The 27,993-nt window shown below is 36.7% G+C and overlaps 1 protein-coding gene across 6 annotated transcripts in view; it reads left to right on the top strand.

Annotated features, from left to right (window-relative positions):
* Positions 1–27,993, top strand: part of LOC150090769 (E3 ubiquitin-protein ligase HECW2-like) — a 518,151-nt gene that overhangs the window by 159,759 nt on the left and 330,399 nt on the right. For all 6 annotated transcript variants that reach the window (XM_090372567.1, XM_090372548.1, XM_090372558.1 and 3 more), the window contains one exon: positions 15,323–17,138. In XM_090372567.1, coding sequence (XP_090228693.1) covers positions 15,323–17,138 — 1,816 coding nt within the window. The remainder of the gene's footprint in view (positions 1–15,322; positions 17,139–27,993) is intronic.

Here is a 27,993-nt window from a genome sequence, read left to right as displayed (position 1 = left end):
GAACCAGTGCAATCTTGTTCTAAGTGATTATGGACATTATGTTTTGGTTTTTTTTTTTTAAGGAGCATTAGCAACTAAGGCTATATTGCTCCGGGATATGCAGTGGTCATTCCCTGACCTCTCCGCATCCTCTGTATTTGGTATTGACGGGCTTGAACCCCGGTCCAATCAAGAAGCGTGTGCTACGCACTGCTGCTCATTCCCACCTGGCTACGGAGGTGCCGGACATTACGCATTTTTAATGTAAATAAAGTATGTACCCATGTACATACATACATATATTTACTACATATTTTTAATATAAAATAAACATGTTTTTACTGTTATCCATGTACACTATGTTGTTTAAATAAGCTTTACCCACATTACAAAGCATATTTTATATAATCCGGACTTTCATTAAAACGGGCACCTCTCAGCCCCTATTAGTCTGGTTTAATGAGGGTTACTGTATATGATATCAAAAATTATTTTTTGCATCCAGTTCCTTTGTAACCACAACATAGTATCCAATCAAATTTGTCAGACAAGTCTTTCCCCTTAACAAACCAATGCTTGTCTGAATTATTGCTGCAGCCTTGTCTAGATGATCCTGCAATGCTTCTTTAACCAGCAACTCCATTATTTTCCCTGGAACAGAAGTTAAACTAACAGGTCTATAATTATGTGTCACCCTTGGAACCCCCTTTTGTGAATTGGAGATACACTTGCACAACTGCAGTCCGTGGAGACTTCCCCTGAGTCTAGGGATGCTCCCATAATTATTGCTAAGGATTTGCTTAGTTCCTTTGCTGCCTCTTTTAATATAACTGGATAGATCCCATTCACCCCTGGTGCTTTTTGATGTTTAACTTCAACAATTTCTCCTTCACTTTGCTCTCAGTTATTACAAAATTATTAAGCACCCTGTTACAATTTGATAAATTTCTGGCATTTTGCTTCCTTAATAACTCCTCATGTGTGAATGTAGATACAAAATACTCATTCAGTTTGTTTCCTATCTGAGCAGGATCATGAACAGTGGAACCATCGATATCAAGTGGACCAATCTGATTCATCCCCTTCCTTTTAGAGTTTATATAAGTAAAGAAATCCTTGCTGATTTTCTTAGCATCCTTTGCCAAAGATTCCTCTATTTATGTATTAATGTACGATCTTTGTATCTTCCTTTATGTTATACACTTTAACGGTGCATGCATGTTGTGGATCTTATATGTTAATAATAAATTCCTCCGTTAGAACAGGTGCAATGGAAGGTTATATCCACTGACAATTTTAACTACCGATATGGGACGTGTTGATGTGCCTCTCATCTGATGTTCCAATTCATCCATACGGTTCAAATGAGGATGCTTCACAGCCATTTCAACTTTTGTACATTCAAGTCCATGACCCATTCTCAAACAAAATCGATAATGTTATCCTGTCAAAACAATTATGAATCTATACCAAAGAACTGCCACATCATAGACAGCATGTAATTGTTCAAAATGTTAAGACAGTCCTAAGCATTCATAGTTTCCCGCAGAACAACAAAGTTCCTAGGCCATATCATGAGAAACAGTCCTACACCATAACCCGACCTCCTCCGAACTTCCTTGTTGGCACAATGCTCTCCAGTAGCAGACTTTTTCATGGCATTCTCCACATCCACCTGTCTGATCGGAACGTGGTGTAGCGAGACTCATCACTCTGTGAACCAACTGGGATGTTCGTTGCACAATGTTAGGCAAGACTGCTGATTAAGGTCATTTATGTTTGGCTCATGCACTGCCACTCTCCAGTGAAAATCGAGGCTGTACAGCTCCGTACGTGGTGTGTTCTTACCGACCTGTTTATGTCATAAACTCTTCGTCAATATTTTATGTGGAAGTATATACACATACTTCCACATAAAAGGCTTTGTACATATTGGAGAAGTGTAGCCTTAGGAATAAGTTACCACTATACATAACGGGATGGTTAGGTGGGAGAAGACAGAGTGGTTATCACTCTGGGCACTTCTCTTCTTGGTCTTCTGTTATTAGTGGAGTTCCCCAGGATTCAATGCTCGGCCCGTTGCTGTTTTCTTTATTTATTAATGAAGACATATCAGGCTTAATGTCTAAGTTTGCTGATGATATGACGGTTGGCAGGGTGGTTAATGACAGTAATCAAGGTATGCTACTGCAACAGGATCTGGAAAAATTAGGCAGTTTGGACAGAGAAGTGGCAGTTGAAGTTTAACATCGACAAATGTTAGGTACTGCATATGGGTAGCTACCACTATCACAGTAGTGGAGAATGAAAAGACTTCAGGGCAATTGTGCAGTCATACATGATGGTCTCTGATCAGTGCAGATGGGCTGCTGAACAATTCATGGGGTTTTGTCAATGATATACACGGAATTTTGCCAACAGAGATGTATACAGAGGTGGTTATCCTGTTGTATAAAGCAATGGGCGGGCTACATCTTGAGTACGTCATCTGGAGGGCTCATTTCAGGAAGGATGTGGAATCTGGTGGAACAGGTGTGGAGAAGACCAACAAGATTAGTGAGGGGAACAAAGGGACGCTTTTATCAGGAAAGGCTTCAATTCTGCAGATTGCAGCAGCTGGAGATGAAGCATTTGCGAGGAGATCTGATGGAGATGTTTAAGGTGTTGAATGGATTAAGGGGAAGTAAAGGGAAAGTCTTGTCTGACCAATTTGATTGGATACTATGATGTGGTCACAAAGGAACTGTATGCAAAGAATAATTTTGATATCATATATTTGGATCTTAGAAAGGCTTTTGATACTGCTGCACAAATTGGAGCAGTGTGGCATTAGAGGCAAATTGCTGCTATTGATAAAGGGATGGTTTAGTGGGAGAAGACAGAGAGTGGTAATCAATGGACACTACTCTTCATGGACTAATGTTATTAGTGGAGTCCCCAGGGTTCAGTGTTGGGTCCACTGTTGTTTTCTGTATTTATTGATGATGGTATATCAGACTTAATGTTCAAGTTTGCAGACGATACAAAGGTCGGCAGGGTTGTTAATGACAGTACACTGCTGCAACAGCATCTAGAAAAGCTTAGCAGGTGGGCTGAGAGGTAGCAACTGAAGTTTCACATTGACAAATGTAAAGTACTGCATGTGGGAAGCAGTAACCCCAGTGTAACGTATCAACTGTGTGGTACTACACTGACAGTGGTAGTGTGTGAAAAGGACCTGGTGGTAATTGTGCAGGCAGATATGAAGTTTTCTGAGCAGTGCAGACAGTCTGCAAGAGTAGCTCATGGTGTCTCGTCAATGATATACAGGAATTTTTCTAGCAGGGATAAGGAGATGATTTCCCCCTTGTATAAGGCAATGGTCAGGCCACACCTTGAGTACTGTATGCAGGTCTGGAGGGCCTCATTTTAGGAAGCATGTAGAGCTGCTGAAAAGAGTACAGAGAAGGGCAACAAGATTAGTAAATGGAACAATAGTTGCTCTTATGAAGAAAGGCTTAAGTTTTACAAATTATGATGCCTGGAGACTAGGCACTTGCGAGGTGATCTGATTGAAGTGTATAAAGCCTTGAATGGTTTGAGCATGCTTAATACTGATGGGATTTTTCCTCTTGCCCAGGATAATCGCCTGAGATTTTTCCTCTTGCCCAGGATAATCGCCTTTTTTTTTTTTTTTTTGCTGATGCTATATAATCTTGATTTCTTGCATCATGTGCCTATGCTAATTCTAAATGGAGTCTGATTCTCTCAGCTTTCACAAAAACAATTTTATTTACACTGATATCCTTTATATATTTTTTAGAATGTATGAACCCTACCAAATAAAATATTTTGGGTGTGTGATTGCTACCCAATGTAACCAGCTCATGCCTCTACATGTTTATGCTGGTTATAATTGTAGCAACAGCTACAATTATAACCAGCTTATAATTGAAACAATAGCTGATGATTCTGCCTGCAAAATACCAGCTTGTGTATTGGATGTAGGTTTCATTCTTATAAAATGATTCTAGCAATGGACTGTGGCAGAATATTTTTATTAAGAGGTTCATGAAGAATTTGCTTTTGGTACTCTTATATATAGTTTTGGTACTTTTATATCAATAATACGTAACATTATTTTATATATATATGAACATTATATCTTTTACATATATGTAATATTATTTTATATATATGAACATTATGTCTTTTACATATATGTTACTTATATATAAGTGTAATGTAAAGTGAACTTTACTAAAAAAAAAAAAATAATTATAGCATCTTTTTCTATAATAAAATTATAAAAAAAAGCTGTAATTTTATTAAACAAAGCACTCACAATACAGATATATATATATATATATATATATATATATATATAGCATCCAAATATTCCAGAGTTAAATTGCAAAATATATATATAAAAAACTTTTTACTGTGTTACCAAATATAAACTTATTAAGTGTTACTTATAGAACAAACCGATTAATGCCATCAAATGATAGAACATTACATCCGACGTTAGGTATGCCCAAATTATATAAGTTATAGTGTAATGTAAGTAAATCCATAGTTTGAAAATCAATGTAACCACAGGCCAACCATACCTCCAGTATACATGAAAAATTACATGAAAAATTATTATATGAAAATTATAATATTAGTTTAATCAACATAATAAGCCTTACATGGGCACATATTTTGCAAGAGACTTTGTCGAGGGCTAAACCCCTACAAAATAAAAACCCATGTTAGACTGAGCCATCGGTTTCTGTTATCATCTGCCTGTATACCAAATCCAATATCCCTAATAATGGATAATTCAACTAATTTAAAATTAGGTTATAGTGCTTACATAAATAAGTATAAATATAGCCATACCGAAAGGGAAATGGCTAACCAAAATTTGTAAGAATACAGGCTGGATGATATTTAGCCTGACCGATAGCAGCAACATTATAAGCCCAACTGAGAAATTATTATTATTTGCTGAACAATTTGCAGAAAAATTGGCTAAATTAGCTAACTAAAGGCGAACGGAAAGCAGAGTAGTTAAAGCAATAGTACCTCACTCCCCCTCGAATTACTCTAATAGTTCGTGAGATATGAAAATTTAAGGCGAGAGGATAGATAAAAGTAAAACAGAAAAGAAAAAGCAATATATCGATATTACATCGGATTAACCGGGATTGTAAATTCCTGACCCTAAAAGTAGGGATCCTGGTTAAGTGGTAATAGCCGGTCAAATATATCAAAGAATGCAAAAAGCAACAGGAAAAACGGAATGGCTAATTCCTAAGCAAATTTTCTATAAATTTAACTTCAAAAATTAGGTAGTGGCCAACATTATATAAAGCTTTAGACAACAAATTAGGTAGTGGCCAACATTATATAAAGCTTTAGACAACAAAGGAGGGAAAGCCCTTAAACAACAAAGGAGGGAATACCGTAGAACCGGTATATTCCCGTCCAAGAATCTACATTACATACATTACCGTACGCCAGAGGCGGGAAAAAACTAAACGCCTGCAGCAAACGCACAAGACGTTTATAACTGCCGCGTATACAGCGCCACTTAAGATTTGTCCAATAATAGCCAAGTTAGGGATGACCCATAAGTATGAAAGCGCCCTTTGTAGTAGAGAAAACAAAACCAATAATTCTCAGATGTCTAAGAGACTTCTTAGTAAAAAATGAATTAATTCCTACTGCAAAAACACATATAGGTACCACTTTTCTAAGGCGTAAGCTATATATAGCGTGTTTATGCAACAGTACCTAGTATGTACATATATATACAAAGGCTAATTAGTAAACCACTCGCTCCATAGATACTGGTATATAAATCTATAGATACTGATGTATAAAAATCTATACTTCTTTTAAAAAACGAGAAATTATACCAGAAAATAATTCCTTTAAAACCGAGAAACTATGCCCCTTACGTGTAATTCAATATTAATTATGCCTAATAGCATCCATAGTATCCAACTGGTTTAGATCATCGTGGTATTGTTTTTGGGCTATCGATAAAGCCGTACTAATATGTTTCAAAATGAAGTTATATGGGAAACCGTTATCTAATAAATTGTGCTTAATATATATATATATACATACACATACACATACATACATATCTTGCTGAGGGAATGTAAGCAACACATATAATCTAATTGTGTGACTGTCTTTGTTTTATCTTAGATTTATTTAATGGGAAAAGGACAGTATTTCGAGATTGAAGTTCATTTGTGAAATAGAAATCGTTAGCTTAATGCCTTACTGTACCATATAGCTACCAGTGTTTCAGCTGTTTGGTAAATTTATTAGTATTATAAGATATTTAATTTAAATTTTTTTGGTTTCCTTATTTGTTGTGTGTGTGTGTATACACGCACACATACAGGGTTTTTTTTTTTTTTCCCTCATGATATTAGAACCTATAGTAAATAGTACCATGCATGGGCTGAAAATGAAAGAAGATACTTGCTGGTATTAGACTTGAACTTCTCTAGATTATCATTTCCAGGAAATATGTATGTATGAAGGAAGGTTGTTCCAGAAAATTGGAAATTTAACAAATAAATGAGAAAGTAGAAAAGTTGAGTTTGAAGTTGCAGTAAAAGGATGTTGACCAGTTGCAGCATGTGTTCAGACTGCTTTGGAAGAGAGAGCAGGAATTATAGAAGCCAGTTCAGAAGAACAGTGCCCATGGAAGTATCTATAGAAAAGACATTCAGCAGAAACGGAATGTCTCTGAGACAGAGTGTGGAGAGACTGTTAGAGATGAGTTATTAATTAACCTAACTGCTCCTCTTTTGAAAGGAATCTAGAAGACTGAGGGGTTTGGAATACTGAGAATATTGTTCCCACATCTGGGGCACCACCCGAGATGTGCAAACAATATTCCATGGTAGAGCAGATTTGTGATTTGTACAGAGTTAGTGTTTGTAAACAAGTGTTGTGTTTAAATTAGAAATAAAAATCTACAACTTGTTACTTGTGTTCTTATGTGTACATACCTCAACCATACATGAAATATGTCGCATTCTTGCTGATCTAAGCCTGATAGCTTTTGCTACATTTCCAGAGGGGTGGTATTAAAATGGCAGTCTCGTGACACCATTTTAATTATAAAACATATTTTAACTGATTGCATCAATTTTACTTGTACTCGGAATATATGTTTTACCGCTTTTATCCACCTGTCTTATGCACTCAGTCAGATTTTATCAGACAATGACCATGTATCAGATGTTTTTAAATTTTTACAAATTATTAATTTTTACAAATATATATAATTTAGTACATATATTTTTAGACCTGAGTATACTACCATTTATTCTCTTTTACATTTATAAATTTGAGATATACTTTGGGGTGGTAATCTTTCTGAAAGGTTACCATAACTATTTTATGGCATGGTTGTGGTGTACTTATAGCCTCAGTTACTCTTGTACCAGAAGAACAGAAATCACCATCACCAGCTCCTGAAGAGTAGGATGGCTTCTTTGGTTATGAGAGTACCTAGGTGCAAAATATTAAGAACATGGCAAAGGAACATTACTCTGTGTAGATGGGTATTTATTGGTACCCTTTTCTTCTAGAGATAGATTTCACTTAAATGGATAATAAAACAGAGCAGATCTCAAAATGGAAGCTTTTTTTGCCCACTGTCATGCTAGCAGACATTTGAAAATTTTTAAAATTTTATCTGCTTTTAATGAAATAAAAGCAAACAAAATTGAGATTGGGAGAGAGGTGTTATTTGGCCAGGATGAGATATCCCATCTGTAATAACCAGCTAATAGTGATTAAGACCTAAAATTTCTTTCTCTGATAATGAGTTTGTCAGTCTTAGCATGGAGTAAGAATTATGGTTGCCTTTCTTTCATTAATTTCAGTTGTCATTTTTTTTATTTGGGATGAGGAGATTAATATGAATTTTTTATATGTATCATTGAAAATTATATGAGAAATAATGTGAGAGAGAGAGAGAGAGAGAGAGAGAGAGAGAGAGAGAGAGAGAGAGAGAGAGAGAAAAAAAGAAAGAAAGAAAGAAAGCAGTGCAGTATGATAAATGGTTAAGGAGAAATTATTAAAGCAATAAATATACAGTCGGATCTCTCTTTAATGAACTCCCATATAGCGAATTTTTCTGTGTAGAACTTTTAAGAGCTAAAGAGATTAATTCCACGAGTTAAAGGCTAAAGCATTTACAGTTTAGTGATGCCTGTAAAATTCGGCAGGAGGAAACTGGCCAACCACAGCGTGCGATAGAAAAATATGGAAGGTTTTGGAAGAGGCCTTTACCCAGTGTTGGGTCAGCAATGGCTAAAAAGAAGAAAAAGTAAAACGTATACACTACTTTACTGAGAAGTCACGCTGGTCAACTGCTATCTATGTGTCCACAGGCATTGGAAAAGATTAAGGCCTATTTCTGACGCACACATTGGCTCTGGTCAACCTGTTTTCTGCTGTAAGCATCCTATTAGAGAATTAGGAGAGAATGATTTTCCTTTATCCCGGAAATGTTTCAAACAAAATAATGAGTCATCCACACTTTGACTAAATTTCACTTGTTTCTGTTTACATGGTAAGTAAAAGTGATCCCTAAATCATTTTTTTTTAGCTGCTGCAAGTAACCTTACAGTGTCTAAGCAGAAATCCTTGAGTGTAGTGTGAAAAAGTGGAAATGCTTAATAGTGTAGATTGGGGTGTTAAAAAAAATAAATTTCTTTAAAATTTGGTATCCCTGCCAGTAGTGTGTCAACTGAAAAACCGTGTTTTGATTCTGAAACTGTTTGAAGAAACAGAACACAGTCGGAAGCGTGCAAAATTATGCCTGTGTGAAGGTGTAGATGAAGCAGATTTTAAGTTGAAGTTGATTCCAGATCAAAACGTGCTGATATCAGGGCCATTAATGAAAGAAAAGGCTATGGAGTAAGCATCTTTTCTGGGTCATAAAATGTTCCAAGCCAATTCTGGCTGGCTGGATAAATTTAAAGAGTGCGATGGCTTATTTGAAAAAGTTATTTCTGATGAAAGTGGAGTCGCAATCGAAGAAGACTGTACCCATTGGAAAGAAACAGTTTTGAAAAAATTATGGAGAACTACGAGCCTAAAGACATATTCAACATTAATGAAACAGGTTTATTTTTTAAATGTTTGCTGAACAAGACACTGATTTTTCAAGGTGATAAATGTTTAGGTGGGAAAAATAGCAAGGAGAGAATTACAGTCTTGGTTGGTGCAAATATGGTTGGTAATGAAAAACTGAAGATTTTGGTAATAGGCAAAAGTAAACAATTCAGTCCTCGAGGTTGTCACAGACATTCTCTCAAATATGCCAGACAAGCTGTACTTGCTACCTGGGAGTCTAAAACGCTGATGGAACTGATATCCGGGTGACACTCAAGTCAAGTGGACCCAATTTCGCCGAAGTCCGGACGGTCTGTGACAGCCAAATCCTCTGCTTGCACCTTCACTATGGTGGGACTGTTAGTAATCCTGGGTATAACCTCCATGCACAAGTACATGGTGGGTGACCACCCAGGTGTGAACTAACGTAAGCAGAGGTCGAGGTGTGCCGCCCACACCACATAGAGGAACGCCGACCCTCTATGTTACCAGGCAGTACTAGGTGGTAGATGACTCTCATCAACCGGTGAAATACCACCACTCTGCTTATTGGAGGCTTGAAGTGGTGGAACCCATGTTTAGTCTCTAGAGCTAACTTCCGGTCAACCCTTCCCTATCTCTTCCATCATGCAGTATGATTGATGACTTTTGTGGTTATGATGAACGTCTTGGCAAGATCCAATATTCCTTACATTTCGAGAGTACAGCTCTAAAACGGTGTTCACAGGCCGGCCGCTAGTTAGTATACCGGACCGAACCTATTGGTAACTCTCTAGGAGGCTTCTGGATCAGCTAGTGTATAATCTTGCTACCTCTACTCTGCCAGATAGTGACTGGAGGGAGTCCGAGTAGTGTGTATGCGGGGAGCATTGTCGAGGCCACATTATGTCAAGGATCTGGGTATACTCTTACCACGTGTACGCCATATCCAAAAATTTCATTACTTTTTTAGCATTAGCATTAGTAGAGGCATTTGATGCAAGAAAGCAAGCTTATGCAGCATCAGCCAAAAAAAAAAAAAAAAACCCACTTCCACTTCACCCCTCTGTTCGTTCCAAATACCTGTCCAGCTGAGCCTTAAACTTATTTAGGTTATCAACCTCCACCACAAGGGATGGAAGTCTGTTCCACCAAACAACCACCCACTGGCTAAAGGCAAATTTCCTCACGTCTATCCTACATCTGTCTTTCCTCAATTTGAATTTATGACCTCTCAGGTGATTTTTCTGAGCTAGAGGAAGAATCCCATCAGCATTGAGCATGCTTAAACCATTCAAGGCTTTATACACCTCTATCAGATCACCTCGCTGGTGCCTAGTCTCCAGACACTGTAATTTGCAAAACTTAAGCCTTTCTTCGTAAGAGCACCCCTTTGTTCCATTCACTAATCTTGTTGCCCTTCTCTGTACTCGTTCCAGCAGCTCTACATCCTTCTTGAAATGAGGCCTCCAGACCTGTATACAGTACTCTAGGTGTGGCCTGACCATTGCCTTATACAATGGAATAATCACCTCCTTATCCCTGCTGGAAAAATTCCTGTATATCATTGACAATACTCCATGAGCTACTCTTGCAGCCCGTCTGCACTGCTCAGAGAACTTCATATCTGCCTGCACAACCACCCCCAAGTCCCTTTCATTCTCTACCACTGTCAGTGTAGTACCACAGAGTTGATACGTTGCTCTGGGGTTGCTGGGGTTTGTACTTCATACAGCATGTCCCACCCACTTTTTCTTACCATTGAATACACCATGAATTGTCAAACTAATAGAGCAAGCTTATCTGCGAAAAGATCTAAACCTCCCAAGCACTTCCTAATTAATTTCACAAATATACGTGGTCTCAGTTCTAATCTCAACGATGTCCATTTCCACTTGCAGTCTGCAAAACCCCATGTACTTTTTCTGACAGAATCTCAGTTATCGGTTGATTCAACTACTGCTCATCTCAGATGCCCAAATTATTCTCTGTATGATTCCTTTCGCCTCAAAAGTGGTACTTGTCCATATGTCCGTTCTGATATTCCCTGTCAGAAACTTGGCAATTTGGAATCTCCTCTCTTTGATCTTCTCTGGCTTAAAATCTCTCTACCTCATTGTGTCAAATTCATCTGTTGTCTCTACCGTTCTCCCAACTCCACTAATCACTTGGAGCTCTCTGACTTCCTCTCTTTGCAACTTGACTTTCTCCAGTTCAACTTTCCTAACAGTGAGGTAATTTTCCTTGGTGATTTTAATGTTCACAATTCCAGCTGGCTTCCATTTTCTAGTCACACCGAGCCAGCAGGTCGAGATGCTGACGCTTTTGCAATTACTAAAGACCTAGCACAGATTGTTCATTTACCTACAAGAATACCGGACAATCCTAATCATACAGCCAATACGCTTGATCTTTTTCTCACAAACAACCCTTCTAAGTACACGGTCGAAGTGAGAGGTCCTTTAGGCACTTCAGATCACAACTTGGTGATTCTCTCTTCTCCAATGGAACCTTTATCTCATGGCTATTCCCAACCTCGTGTTGTTTGGCATTACAAGAATGCAAAATGGGATGACCTGCGAGACTTCTTTTCCTTGGTCGGATTACTGTTTCAAAACTTCTGATGTCAACGTTTGCTCAGATCGTGTCAGTGAAATTATTCTTGCAGGAATGGAATCCTTTATCCCACAATCCACTTTAAAATCTCGTCCTTTATCTAAACCTTGGTTTTCCAATAAATGTGCTAAGGCTGTTCAAGAGAAGAATGTTGCATATCGTAATTGGCTTGTTTCTAATTCTTCAGTGTCATTTTCTGCCTACACCAAAGCTCGCAACAATTGTAAAGCAGTTATTAATCAGTCCAAACTAGAGTTTGAACAGGCTAAGAGTAGAAAACTTGCTTCTTGCCCTAATGGTAGCCGAGCACTCTTTTCTCTTGCCAAAGCTGATGGCCGCAACTTTTGCCCATCTCTGCTCCCACCTCTGTCCAAACCAGATGGTTCTGTTGTGACTTCAGTCAAGGATAAAGCTGACCTGCTAGCATCCCAAATTTCTTCCAGCTCATGTATTAATGATCTTGGTAAAACACCTTCCACCATTCCCAACACACTCCATTCAATGCCTCGTGTGGTCTTCCGTCAAAAGGATATCAGAAGGATTTTGATGAACCTTGATGCTAAGAAAGCTCCAGGTCCTGATGGTATTTCTCCACTTGTTCTCAAAACCTGTGCTACTGAATTTACTCCTATTCTTTGCCGCCTTTTTTCACTTTCTTATTCCAAAGGTGTTTTTCCTTCTGCTTGGAAATTTGCTCATATCCAGCCAGTTCCTAAAAAGGGTGACAAATCCCTCCCATCCAATTATCGTCCCATTGCAATTACTTCTACTCTTTCTAAAGTAATGGAGAAATCAATTAACCGTCAACTCTTAAACTACCTAGAAACCTTCCGTTCTGATCAACGATCGCCAGTATGGATTCCGTCAGTGTCGATCCACTGGTGATATTCTGGCTTATGTTACCCATCTATGGACTAATTCGATGGAAAGGTTCGGTGAAACACAAGTAGTTGCTCTTGACATCTCAAAGGCTTTTGATCGTGTTTGGCATAAAGGTCTTCTAAACAAGCTTCCATCTTATGGTTTGCCAACTGTTTTTAGTAATTGGTTATCCAATTTTCTCTCTGATCGCTCACTGAGGGTAATGGTAGATGGCTCTCTGTCTTCTAACTTCTCCACTAATGCCGGTGTTCCCCAAGTTTCAGTTCTTTCCCCCACTCTTTTCCTCTTGTATATTAATGACCTTCCATTGACTGGAAATCCTATCCATAGTTTTGTCGATGATAGCACATTGCATTCCACTTTCCATTTTGAGAAACCTTGCCCTGCTCAATCAGCTTCAACTTCTCGAAAATCTGCTACCAATTCCTTAAATGCTGATCTTCAGGTAATTCTCCAGTGGGGCAAAGGCAACTTAGTTGATTTCAACCCTTCTAAAACTCAGTCTTGTCTTAAATCTCGCAAAAAGGATTCTTCTGCTCCTATGCTTATCTTTAATGACACTCCGATTTCTAGGCAAAATGATATCTCTCTTTTGGGGATTACCCTGACTTCTAATCTCTCTTGGCACAAGCACATTACAAATATTGCTTCCTCTGCATCTAAAAAACTTGGTTTTCTCTTTCGCTCTCGGCGTTACTTTTCTTCCAAACAGCTGCTCAATCTGTATAAATCGCAAATCTGCCCTGCCATGGAATATTGTTCCCATGCCTCTTCTACAGATACTTCCATGGACACTGTTCTTCTGAATTGTCTTCTATAATTTCTGCTCTCTCTCTTTCAAAACAGTCCGAACACATGCCGCCACCAGCCAACATCCATTTACTGTCCAACTTCAAACTCAGAGAACCAACTTTTCATCTTCCTCATTTATTCATTCAATTACCGTTTTCTGGAACAACCTTCCTTCATACGTATTTCCTGAAAATTACAATCGACAGAAGTTCAAGTCCAATGTCAATAAATATCTTCTTTTGTCTTCTCAACCTCCAACCCAAGCACAGTACTAAGTACTATAGGTTCTAATACCTCTCGTGTTTGGGGTTCACATAAAAAAAAAAAAAAAAAAACAACCTTGATGTTTCAAAGGAGTAAAATTGTTAGAGTTGGACTACAATTTCATCAAAAAAACTTGGATGATAAGTGAAATTTTTGAGCAGTGGATGTTAAATTTCAATAGAAAGATGACAAAAGAAAACAGAAAAATCACATTGATTGTTGACAACTGCCCCGCCAACTTTCATTCGGTAATTTCGGGAATTACATGTGTGAAACTTGTTTCCTTCTCCCAAATGCCTCATCTAAACTGCAGTAGCCAATGGACCAAAGCATCATCAAGAACTTGAAAATGCACTACCGAAGGTGCATACTGAGAATAGAAGCCAACCAACCTATAGAGTCTATAGCAAAAGCGTTTTAGAAAATTCTAAGATGCTAATTAACAGTGGTGAGAGGGATGAACTACTACAAGACATTAAGCAATTTTGGGAAGAGGTTCAAGCCACATTTGATCAGCGGAGAAATTGTTCTTGATGAATTTTTACTAGTTGATAGTGATTTCATAGTAGTTGAATATCTGAGTGACATTTTGGAGCATATTTAAAGAACTGGACAATATTGACGATGAGTTGGATGACAATGAGGGCAATATTAAACCTTCCAAACAAGAAATGTTGGCAGTATTTGAAACTTTGTGTCGAGACCTTCAGTGGGAAGAAAATGTAACAGAAAATATATTTGAGTGTTTAAACAAATTCGAACATTTTTGCGAACGGTGTACAGTAGAATTCAATGTACAACAAAAAATAACCAAATATTTTACGACATAATTCTTAAAAGTGTACTAATATATTGTGCGCATCATGTAAGTAGTCATTTTTTAATATATATATATTAACAAATTAATTCTTTTAAAATGTTAGAAAATTTATTCATTCCCCATTATTTCTGATTTATTTCCAATCTTTTACTATATTTCTGAATTTACAGTATTTTTCATTGCTGAAAAGGTCATATTTCTTTATAATGAAATTTCTGTTTAGCGAATTTTTTCAAGGGAATGATCGATTTCATTATATAGAGGTCCGAATATATTTGCAATTGAAAGTATTGAATTGAGAATTAGAGAAGAAACTTTCACTGCCTGTAATCTGTGTGTTAAGCTGGACGTATGCTACAAGGTTGTTCCAAATGTTTACCCAAGCAGGCAATTCTGTGAAGCCTTGTCTTCTAGTCTGCCAAATTTGCCTGCAGAAGAAGAAAAAATCTTTCAAAGCTTGATTTTGACCTTGTGCTACTCTTGTGACTCAAGCAAACATGTAAATGTGCCTTTCACAGTTTTACCAGTGGGCAGCTCACAAGGTTAGTTAACTTAATCTCATAATGTCTTTCTTTTGGAAAAGTACAGGTAAACTTGATACTGTAACAGTTAATATATGAAGTAACCTCATATATTAATTATTACTTTGAAATATATAAGTTTTAAGTTCTGATTGATTTATTTCATAAAAAAAGAGAAATGGGCACTTCTTTTTGAAGTTTTCTCACGTACAGTGTATCTTATATAAAACATATCTTATATATGTTAACAGCTATATCATGAAAGTTGAATTTCAGTACCATTTATCTTTCCATTTTTTTCTTTAATTATTTATGCATTTTGAGAACCATGTTCCTTCTTTTTCAGTTGATCCATGGACACATATTCACCAGGTGAATAATCCTATTTATGCATCTGACCTTCCTGATGCCCATATAACGGGGTCCTCCGTCCCTAATACTCCTCAGCATCTTTCAGCATCATGTCGGACCATCCTTACTTCCAATGATAGCGTGGCATATAATAGTGGCACTCATTCTACAGTAGGACAGAGACCAGTAGAATCAAACAAACGAGAAATCCAACCAAGAAGTGTACGATCAGGTAGTGATCATAGTATTAGTAATGTTGCTGTTGCTGCTCCTCTTGCTCGTAGGCCCTCACAGACGGCACCTGTAAGGCAGAGTAGTTCTGGTACTAATAGTGGAAATGGCACATCTGTAACTACGTCTGGTGTAGCATTTACAAATATGGAATACGTGTTTCAAACTACGCCAGATGCTCCAGTTACGACACTTGTACATACAACAGAGCAGGTAGATCTTCCTCCACCACTTCCACCTAAACAAAAGTCAGTAAAACAACAAAGCCACAGACCTTTAGAAAGAACAAAAGCCCTCCATTTGCCCACAAATGTAAACTGTGTAGAAGGTGGTACTAATAGAGGTGCAGCAGAAGTTAGTCAAGTGTTATTGCCTAAACCAAGACCAGCAAGACCTGAAGACAGTTTCTTAATAGAAATTGTAGATACTGATGAACAGAATGGCCTTGATAATGACGAGGATGATAATGATGAGAACATTGACAATAATGAAGAAGGTGATGATAATGTTGTTGTTGTTGTTGATGAAAATGATGAAGAAAATGCCCTTTGTGATCTAACTTCTGATGATAGTGTAGGCGAAATTCCATCTCTAGCACCGGTACTCTCTCCGGACAATTCTAGTCCACCTCCTCCAGCTTTACCACAAAGGACGTCTAGTGGTGCAGCACGACCAGTAGCATTATTAATGCCACACCAGATAAACCTTAACCATCTTATGGAGGAAAGTGTTTCTGAGCAGGAGAGTGGATTTATAAATGAAGATGGCAATAATGACCAAAGAACAGCACCATTGGCAACACCTGAGCATGATTCCATTCATGAAGGTGGCCCTTCCTTGGAAAATATTAATGAAGTCGTGACGTTAGATCCTGATGAGGAGAGCTTTGTCAGTGAAGAACAGTCTCACGACATAGAATTATACGATACATCTTGTCTGGAACCAGAGCCTTATACCTCATTAGATAGTGAGATTGATAATTGTTCCAGGGAAGATATGATGGCTTCATTGAATTTAGCTGAATGTGCAGAATTTGGATTTGATAATGATGAAGTACCACACAGCTACAGTGTTTGTGTCCCTGATTTAGCAACACCTCTCTGTAGTACCCCTTCTTCCCAAACACTAAGTGCTAGTGAAAGTGAAGATCTGTTAACCACTGAAGAAGTGCAAGAAAATGCTTTATTTCCTTCAGATTGTGAAAATTCAGTGCTAGGTAGAGAGGATGTTGAACATTTAGATATAAATTCAATGGAAATGCCAACTGAAAATGAAACATCTGAGTCTGACTTAACTATAGTAACTGATGGTGATTGCATTGAAAATACACATTTTTCTACCTCTGATAGTGAACCAGTTCCCATGTCCCCCAGTGTAGTTGTCACCCCACCATATGAAGACAGTAGTGCTAGTTCAAATGCTCAGGAGGAGGAAGAGGAGGAGGAGGAGTCAATGTCAGTTAATGATTTACAAACATCAGATAATACAGAAAGTGATGCTGGCTCATCACTGTCATGCATTCCAGAACTTTCTTCTCTTAATCCACTGAGAAATAGGAATTTGTTGGAGCACAGAAGAAGGTAAGTTACTAAAGACTCAGGAATTTTAAATTCTGATAACACTATAATGTTAATATGTTGTCTTAGATATATAATATTAAAATAAATAATGATTACACTGGTCGGTATCAATTTCCTCCCTAAAATAATTTTGACAGATTCTTGTAGCAAATAACCAAAAACCAAGACCTGTAGTTGGTTTACTCATCTTTTCCATCTGTTTTATTTATTTATTATTTTTTTTTTCTAGAACAGTTGGGAGATTTATAGAGCATTTAGGAGCTTTCTGCAACATTTGAGAATGTTCTGGAACGTTTTAGAATATTGTTATACATTGGAAGAAAGGTCGGGATGATTCTGGAAGGTTCTAGAACTTTTGACTGAGTTCTCCAGAAACATTATGAGCCTTCTAGAAACTTCTCTACCGGTATATATATGAGTAGGTTCCACACCAAGGAAGCATTTTAATATTTCAAAAAGTGCATGTTTCAGAAAGCGAGTGGTGAATAAATGTTTTAGTGAATTAGAACTTGTAAACAAGTGGTGTGTGCATAAGTGTAAATTGTGAACTGTGTTTAAATTAGAAATACAAATCTGATCATCATTCTAAGGGCCAAGCCCTGTTGCCATAGAGATCTTTTTTCTCCACTGAACCTGAATTTGGGCTTTTTGTTTTGCTTCCCTGTGTAGTTCATTCTTGAGAGTCGGAGCATGTCATCAAGTGGTGTGATTCTTGGTTGTCCTCTGCTTCTTTTCCCTTCAAGCTGTCCTTTTAGTATGTTTATGTCCAATCATTGTTTTCTCCAGAGATATCCTAGGAACCGCATCTTCCTCTTTATTATGGTTTTCTTGATTGTTCTTTGTCCTCAGCTACTCTGAGGACGTCTTCATTCATCTTTTTGTCTCTCCAATTGATTTTCATCAATGTTCTCCAGCAAAACATCTCAAATCCTTCAATTGTTCTCCACTCTGTTGCTGTTATTGACCATGTTTCACATCTATACAGCAGTATACGTCATATATAGGTTTTCATGAATCTCTTCATCTTTTCTTTGTTTATCTTGCTTGCAATAGATGATGTCTTTTTCCAAAGTGCTTCTTTTCTATAGCAATTCTCCTTTTTATTTCTAAGTGGCTTTTGCCATCCTCTTGTTTGTTGCTTCCAAGATATACAAATGAACTTACTTGGTTCAATTTCCTTGTTATCTATTTCTGTCTTGTCTGTTTTTCTTTGACTTTCTTTTCCAGCAACCATTATTTTTGTCTTTTTTGTGTTAATTTTGAACCCGTATTCTAAGAAAACTTCTTCCATTACTTCTATTGTCTTTTCAACTCTTCATTTTCCATTAGTCTGCTATATTCAAAATTCAAATTGAGGAAGGACGGATGTTGGATAGATGTGCGGAAATTTGCCTTTGGCCAGCGGGTGGTTGGTGGGTGGAACCGACTTCCATCACTTCTGTTGAAGTTGATAGCCTAAACAAATTTAAAGCTCAACTGGACAGGTATTTCGAACGAACGGAGGGGTGAAATGGGAGTGGTGTGTGTGTTTTTTTTTTTTTTTTTTTTGGCTGATGCTGAATAAGCTTGCTTTCTTGCATCATATGCCTCTACTAATGCTAATGCTAATATCATCTGCAAAATTTATGAATTGCACCTGTACTCCTATGTTTATTCCTTTGGTTTTACACTTCACCTTTCAACTCTTCTTCATTTGCCGCTAGTGCCACTATATCATCTGCAAAATGTATGAATTTGCACTTGTACTCCTCCTATATTTATTCCTTTGGTTTTACACTTCACTTTCTCTAGTTTCCTCCATGTACAAGTTAAATAGTAATGGTGATAATGCATACTCCTGCCTAACTCTTTTTTTTATCTTGGCTATTACTTCATTATTTTGAATTTCAATTTTTGTTGTTTGATTTTCGTATAGAGTAAACCCTCAATTTAATGGACTAATAGGGGAGAAGCGGTGTCTGTTAATGCTGAAAGTCCATTAAATCGAATGTAACCTAGGGGGCATTTTTTATTGTGCTTTAATACAATTTACAGTCCTGTACAATATAAAATTATATTGTAGTTTGGCCTTTGATTTATGGATATCAGAAATGGTTTTTTTTTTATGCTGTAAATTTCACAAACACTTGCTACTGAGATGCCTTGTTCTAATTTCTCAGTTAGCTCTAATTTCTGTGCCACATTTAAGTTCACACACTTTCTTTTTACTCCTATCACTTGATGCCATTTTAAATTGTAAGGATTGCAAAATTATTTAATAAATAAAGTCACAATTCAAAAATAACAGAAACACTCTGTATACAATCTGACTGCACGATAGCTTGAAACAGACTGAGACCAAAACAAAGTGAGTCGGTAGACCTGCAGTTTAGTGTCCCGAGTCACATTCAGCTCGCAAGTCACCATCTGCTCTTATCTGGGAAAACAGCTATTTGAACACGTTTTCAGAAAGAATAAAAAACAATTTCCTGAATTTGATTATAAAAATAAAAGTAGGTAATTATCAAAACAATAATGGAAATAGGTAATTATCAAAACAATAATGGAAATAGGTAATTATTATTAATAATGACGCTGAAGTTCTGTATAACCTAAAAAAAATAATATGGTTACGATTAATATGTACATTACTGCATTATTATTTGTCTGGTCCATTAAATCTGAAATCCGTTATATCTGGGTCCGTTAAATGGAGGGTTTACTGTAATTTTTGATGGCTCATTGATTCCTCCAATCAAATTGGGCCTTCTTCAAGATTTTGAAAAGCTTCTCCAGGGAACACTGTTAAATGCTTTTTCTAGATCAATAAAAGCTATGTGTGGTTTTATTTATGATTATTCTTCTATCTACAATTGTGCGTAATGCTAAGATGGCTTCTCATGTTCTACAGAATAAAAATATACAATGTTTTAATTGTATTCTTATGTTCACGTACCTCAATCGTGAAATATGTCGCATTCTTGCTGAAATAAGCCTGATAATTTTTATACATTTGCAGAGAAGTCTGCAAATTGTAACAAGTTGTGAGAAAAGCCTATGAAAAGTCTGTCATAAATTGTGAGAAAAGCCTATGAACTCTATTTTGGATATAAGGTCGGAGATCAAGATAAAGTATGGACTGCAAACATTTCCTGTAGCTCATATTCAAGGACATTAACAGGCTGGCTTAGAGGTAGTTGTAAATCGAGGCATTTTGCTGTTCTGGTGATATGGCAGGAACCTCAAGGCCACTTGAACCAGCATATTACCATACGAAAAAGACCTGGGAGTAATTGTGCAGTCAGATATGAAGTTTTCTGAGCAATGCAGACAGGCTGCCAGGGCAGGTCACGGGGTTTTGTCAATGATATACAGGAATTTTGCTAGCAGGGAAAAGGTGATTATCCCTCTGTATAAGGCAATGGTCAGGCCACACCTTGATTACTGTGTACAGGTCTGGAGGCCTTATTTTAGGAATGATGTAGATTTGTTTGAGCATGTACAGAGAAGGGCAACAAGATTGGTAAGGAGAATGAAGGGATCCTCTTACCAAGAGAGGTTTAAGTTCTGAAAATTGCAGTGGCTGGAGACTAGGCACCTGCGCGGTGATCTGATTGAGGTGTATAAGGCCTTGAATGGGTTGAGCATGTTGAATTCTGATGAGATTCTTCCACTTGTTCAGATTATGAACCTAAGGGAGCATAAATTCAAATTGAGGAAAGACAGATGTAGAATAGATGTGCGGAAATTTGCCTTTAGCCAGCGGGTGGTTAATTTCTGGAACAAACTTCCATCTGTTGTTGTGGAAGTTGATAGGAAGCTGATAGGTTAAATAAATTTAAGGAGGAACTGGACAAACATTTAGAGGGAATTGTTGTGTAAATTTTTTTTTTAAATTTATTTTTTTTATTTTTTATTTTATTATTATTATTATTTTTTTTTTGATGCTGCATAAGCTCATACGCTTGCTTTCTTGCATCACATGCCACTACTACATAAACAATTGTTACTTTTGCATGACCAATATTTCTAGTTTTTCTGGGAAATCGAAGCATAAAGTATAGTATTCCCAACATACTTTCTGCTCTAAGGCCGGTTCCTCACGATGATACAATACTAGTGCCAAAGCCACCAAAAACGTATGGACTTGACCCTGATTCAGGATGAGAAAAGGAGTATCCAGAAGATGCAGAACCCATAATGATTACAGGTCCAAATTTTTTTTCAACTCTTGATACTGCAAAGCCACATCTAATCACTCGGGCAGAATTGAACGATTTGGTCAGAGATTTGGACCTCTCCAAAACCATGGTTCAATTATTGGGATCATGGCTTTGGCAGTGAAATCTTCTTGAAAAGGGTGTCAAGGTGTTTTTTTTATAGGAAGAGACAATTTAACATAATGATCTATTACTACATGGATGGTTTATTGTAACCAAGTCCAGGAATTAATGAAAGAGTTACATCTGGAGCACATCCCTGAGCAGTGGAGGCTTTTCATTGATTCATCCAAGGTCAATTTGAAAGCAGGTTTACTCCATAATGGGAATAAGTGTCCATATATGCCATTGGCCCATGCATTTTATATGAAGGAAATGTACAAGAACCTACAGATTCTTTTGCAAAAAATATGCTATCAAGAATACAAATGAAATATCTGTGCTGACCTAAAAGTGGTAGCTTTGCTGACTAGGTTGCAAGATGGATACACTGAATACTGCTGCTTTTAATGAGTGGGTCAGCTGATTGAAAGATTGCCACTACAGGGTAAAAAAAATAGCCAGACCATTCAGAAAGATGTAGGCCAGAAAAATGTAGACATCCTCCTTTGGTGAATAAGTCAAAAATCTATTTAGCTCCATTGCACATCAAGCTTTGTTTGATAAAAATATTTGTGAAAGGGATGAACAAAAAAAGAATGATTTTTCATGTTTGAGGCAAAGGTTTCCTCGAATTAGTGAGGCCAAGATAAAAGAAGGAATTTTGTGGGTCCTAAAATCAAACTGTAATTCCAAGATGGGGAATTCATTAAATTAAATTCTACAGAAATAAGAGCCCTGTAGGCATTCAAAAACATCTGCTGGAACCTCTTTAGGCAATGAGAAATCACAAAATTACAGTGAAATAGTGGATGAACTAATTTTAGCATACAGAGAGTTGGGATGCAGCGTGCTGTTAAAACTGCTGGAATTTAGACTTTTTTCCTGGAAACTTGGGAGCAGTTTCTGATGAACACGGTGAAAGGTTTCACCAGAGTATTTCTTAAATGGAAGAAAGATACTAGAGAAAATGGAGTATACTGTTGGAATCTCGTATGGGAAACACCAATGGATTATCAAAGGCAAAAAATGACAAAATAAGTGTTTTGTTATCAGATAAACATTTTTGTAAATAGAATAATGTTAACTGATCCATTGTTCAATATTTAGTACTGTATGTAACATTATTTTCTTAAAATATATGAATTATTTTTTTACTAGAAACTTAGTTTTGATATTTTATCCCTTCTCCCTTAAAATTAGTGGGTGTTACAGCAATATGGTTTCCATATTCGAATTTAGCAATGTTAAATCTACAAGAATCACCCTGAATTTTAACAGGACGTGTAAAAAAAAAAAAGTTTGTTTGCCGACCAGTATTATTTATTTCATGTTTTATTTGGTTGTGTGTGTTGAAAATTCATAGTTTTACTTGGATATTTCAAATTAAGTGAAACTAGCAGTACCTCTTGTGAAAATTTTGCAATTGGTATCAGATTTTGCAATTTTGCAATTGGTATTTTTTTCCCTAGCTGTCCTAAAGAAATGTAGTCAGTGTTTGGTTGTGAGCAGGTAAGCCAGTACGCATTGAAACTTTTCTTCTTATTTCTGTAAAATAAAATTATTCTTTCTTTTAAGGTAGGCAGCGCTAGTAGAGAAAATTGGCCCATCCTGTAAAATAAAACTATTCGGATTTTGTACTATTCGTAATTTTTATATTATCCAATGTTTTTGCATACCTAGGAAGAAATATCTTCACTTTGAGACCAAATCGGTTAGGCCTATTGTACGCATTGGCTACAGCTAGCTGTACCCAGTTGCGAAAATATCACAACTGGCAGCAGAGTTTTATTATTATTATTATTTTCAGAACAAAGGACACGATTGTGTGAACATGCAAATTGTTAATCATAAAAAAATGCCTTATGAACTTAGACAACTGTTTGTTTAACAGTTAACATCTTCCTCTAGCTCCATCAATGAAGTGAATGTTGAACTATTCTCATTTTTAGTACAGAACTGGCCCGTTCTGTAAAATAAAACAATTCGGAAATTTTAACAACTTTGTGCACATCTTTGTGCACCACTTCCAGCCCGATCGGTTAAGCCTGTCGTTTACACTGACTGTCGAAAGAAAACGCCTTATTTAATTTCTAGTTTCTTTTCTTTTTTTTTTTTTTTTTTTTTTCATAATTTAAGTTCCTTTAGAATGTAACGAAATTATGGCAATTAGTGAAGTTCAATTCTCTTCTCTTTATTGATTAAAAATCTTAAAATAGATTTATCAGTTTATTTTATTTTACATTTAATATAATGTTGATACTTTAAGCATCGTTTTGTGTTAGCTGTGAAAGGCAACAGTTCTGAAAAAAAAAACATCATTTTACAATAAGTCATTGAGAATCCTGTCATGGCAAGTTTCTTTATTCATGCACTTTGATTAATTAGCACTTATTCCAAGGAAGATGTATACTGCTGCTTATTCTCAGTTCAGTGTTCCCACCATCAGTTGATGCTCCCACCAAGACATAATTTCTGAGATTGTCCCCTTGCAGGAGTGATGGTGGACACCCCTAAGTACGGCCGACCGGGCTAGCCGAGTGGGTAAAGTACCTGCCCGGCAACCCAAAGGTCGCGGGTTCGATTCCCGCCTCGGGCTTGGATCAAAGTACTGCAAAAACCTTGGGAGGTGCAATATGGCCACAGAAGCCGATGCGCCAACAACTACCAAAGAAAAAAAAAAAAAAAAAACCCCTAAGTACAGGAGCTGATGTCCCAGTTCTGGTCTGATTCAAAAATATGAGAAGTGCCAAAGGGTGCAGAAAGTTAAAAGAATTCTGTGCATTTTAGAGTGAAAGCTTCAAGATGTGGAATATATACAAATATACTACAGTTCATTAAACGTCATGTCATACATGAGATTCAAATTGTACTTATACATGATTAGATTCACCATGTTGAATGAATCACAACTGGGTTATCGGCTCTTGAATTGAGGTGCCTCCATCGATCTATGAGGAGACAATCTCTGAAACAGTGCTGTCTTGGTGATGGCACTCAACTGAGAATAAATAGCAGTATACTTTTCCTTTGAGACGAGTGCTTCTTATTTGAAGTGCACAAATAGGACAACTAATGAAGGGATTCACGACATGAGGCGTAAAATGATGCATTATATGCAAACTTTCGTTTGCTATTTGTTTTATACGGTTATATACAACACGGTGCTTAATGCACTAATAGTGCTTAGTTTTATATATTCTGTAGCTTGAAGCTTTCACTCTAAAATACACAAAACTTGTTTTTTCCATCGTATTACCAAAATAATATTTATAAAATTATTGAAACATATCTACTGTTATCAAAATAAGTTTTGATTCAGTTACAAAAATTAAAGAAATACATTTGGATAGGTGGGAAATCACTATAAGTTTACACTTTTAAGGGTCAACATTTTCTTATCAAAATATATTGTAAATATAACTGTAATATAAATAACTTTACTTGAACTACTTGATTTTGAAGCATTGGAGTTTTAAGTTGTATAGGCCTGAACTTATATCATGAAAATAGAAATTAACTTATTAGGAGCACTCAAAATTTTGTTGAATTAGGGAAGAGATTAATATAATAACCACCATTAAAAGTGCGTAACACTGGCACTTACAGATGTTTCTCATTAAAATTTTTCTTTCTTTGGCCAATAATAGTATAAGAATTGTAAAGTCGAAATATTGTTTCTTATTGACAATAATTGCATAATATATTAAAAATCAACATAATGTGATGACTAAATGGTTGCAACCACGTTATAAGCTAACATGACTGTGAATATCTGCAGTAAGGCCTCTGAGGTTGGGATTATTCATACTACCAATTTTAAACACACACACCAACCGTTTATGACTGGTTGAATAATGAAATAAAATAAAATAAAATGATAGAAAAGACTGTAAAATAATATTTACAAAAAACTTTTAATCATTTACAAAAAACTAAACTATAACAAAAGTAAAATAAGTAAATAAGTTAAAATGCATTAAAATATAAATATAAAAGCGATAAAAAGACGATAAAAAACACTAGAGCTTTCGGAGGTGTCTTCCTCCTTCCTCAGTAATAGTGAGACTTAAATGACACATCCTTAAATACCAGGTTCACGGCACACGTGGATGACCAGGCGCATACTCAGCATTCCTTTCACTTGTACCGGAACCGGAAGCGGACTGGACACGTGGAAAATTAAAACGTTTGTCTCTTGTCAAAACCACCGCCTCAAAAGGGGGTGAAGCCTAACTCCCCTGTCTCTGTTTATACTATTGTTACCAGAGGATCCAATCCACAGACTTTCCAGCCACTTGCGGTCCCAGAATCTATGCGCCCGGTCAAGAATGACAGCGTTGTCAAGGCACAGACTGTCCAACATAAAAATAGTGTGGCCAGAGCACTTTTGGGTAGGGTGAGAACGCATTGCAGTACCCCTGAGGAGGGGGAGAAGGAAATTAGGCAAATCACGACGGATCTTATGAGGTGCGATTACCCCCAGAGGGTCATTGATGAATACAACAGAGAGGAAGAGCCCAATCGGGTAGTTCCGCCTGTACCGCTTACCACAGTGTATGTTCCCTACTATCCGGGCCTGTCAGATCGCATTGCGAGGATGCTTCGCGACTTTCAGACACTCTGTGTGCAGCTTCCGGGCCGGAGGTGGCACACAGTAGTGTCACAGGTCAAAGACCCCATTACTAGGGATTCTAGTAGTGGGGTCGTGTATGAGATCACATGCCCGGATTGTGGGGAATGTTACGTGGGGGAGACAGGACGGCGTCTCAAGGACCGTCTGGGAGAACATTAAAGAGCGATACGGACCGCAGAGCTCAATAAATCCGCCATTGCCGAGCACTATTGGGAAAAACAACACCAGATCTCCCCCGACAACGCTGTCATCCTTGACCGGGCGCATAGATTCTGGGACCGCAAGTGGCTGGAAAGTCTGTGGATTGGATCCTCTGGTAACAATAGTATAAACAGAGACAGGGGAGTTAGGCTTCACCCCCTTTTTGAGGCGGTGGTTTTGACAAGAGACAAATGTTTTAATTTTCCACGTGTCCAGTCCGCTTCCAGTTCCGGTACAAGTGAAAGGAATGCTGAGTATGCGCCTGGTCATCCACGTGTGCCGTGAACCTGGTATTTAAGGATGTGTCATTGAAGTCTCACTATTACTGAGGAAGGAGGAAGACACCTCCGAAAGCTCTAGTGTTTTTTATTGTTTTTTTATCGCTTTTATATTTATATTTTAATGCATTTTAACTTATTTACTTATTTTACTTTTGTTATAGTTTAGTTTTTTGTAAATGATTAAAAGTTTTTTGTAAATATTATTTTACAGTCTTCTATCATTTTATTTTATTTTATTTTATTTCATTATTCAACCAGTCATAAACGGTTGGTGTGTGTGTTTAAAATTGGTAGTATGACTGTGAATGAATAAATATTTTTTTGTTGCATCTAACCTTCACCTCACGTTAGCCTTAGATGAAAGAAAACTGCTGAACTGTTGTTTTCAAAAATGAATCCACTAAGAGTAAATACTCATACACCTTGTACATTAGTAGTGGTGTGAGAGTCTGTGTGAACGTTTAAAGTAGAAAGCATATAGTGCAGATATTAATTTTTTTTTCCTTCAGTAATGCTACAATCACTGAAAACTAAAATTTAATTTTCATAATCTTGGTCAAACATGTTTGTGCTGATGTTTTCAGTGCAGTTCCATATCCTTTCTGAAAATGTAATGTTATTGACTGAAAATCTTGGAAATATTTGTCTTATTCAAATAAGTTCAAATAAAATTGTCAGAAATGATGTAATAAACAAAATTGAAGCATTGCAGTGTTTTAAGGATTGTGGAATTCATGTGGAATTGCATTATTTCCAGATTTTGACTACTGTTTCAGGAAATACCAGTTTAGTCAGATAGGTGACTGCTATATTCATCATTTTCTTTCACTTATTATCATAAAGCCATTGTTTATTTACTACCTCTATAGTTGTAATGATGTGTATCGTTTCTAACCTGAGATGGTCAAGAATAATTTGACTTTTCATATTTCTGGACTACATAGTAAATTATAAATAAAGGAGAAGAAATCTTGATCATAGTTTTTTTTCTCTTCAGAATTCCTGAATTTTGCAAATAAGTGTTGGTTCCTGTTTATTAGAACAACTTGTATGAGAAACCGTTTATTATCTTCAGATCACGGTGTTGATCTGTAGATAGGAACACGGGCATACTATATTCAGTTGTAATATGTTATGTAGTGTAGAAAAGACTGAAAGGCTGTCATTTCATGTTTGTAAAATATCATGGGATTTAGCATGCTAAAGCCTATGATATTTTATTTGCATATGTGGCACACTATAACAAGTCATATGTGTGATAGTTGAGATAAACAAAAAATACTAGCTGTTAACAAATTAAAAGTTAAAAGGTAAATTCTGAAGGAAAAATGTCGGGAAAAATCTTTTGTATGATCTTTTCATTAATTTTTCAATCATTTTTTGATAGTTATTATTATTGCAACTTTTCACTCATAATTCTATGATGCTACTTCTATGAT

Source organism: Mastigoproctus giganteus, chromosome 1 (assembly GCF_048544385.1).
Source record: "Mastigoproctus giganteus isolate SK-2022 chromosome 1, ASM4854438v1, whole genome shotgun sequence".
Lineage (NCBI taxonomy): Eukaryota > Metazoa > Arthropoda > Arachnida > Uropygi > Thelyphonidae > Mastigoproctus > Mastigoproctus giganteus.
The sequence above is the reverse complement of the archived record's forward strand: the minus strand, read 5'-3'. Positions and strand labels throughout refer to the sequence as shown.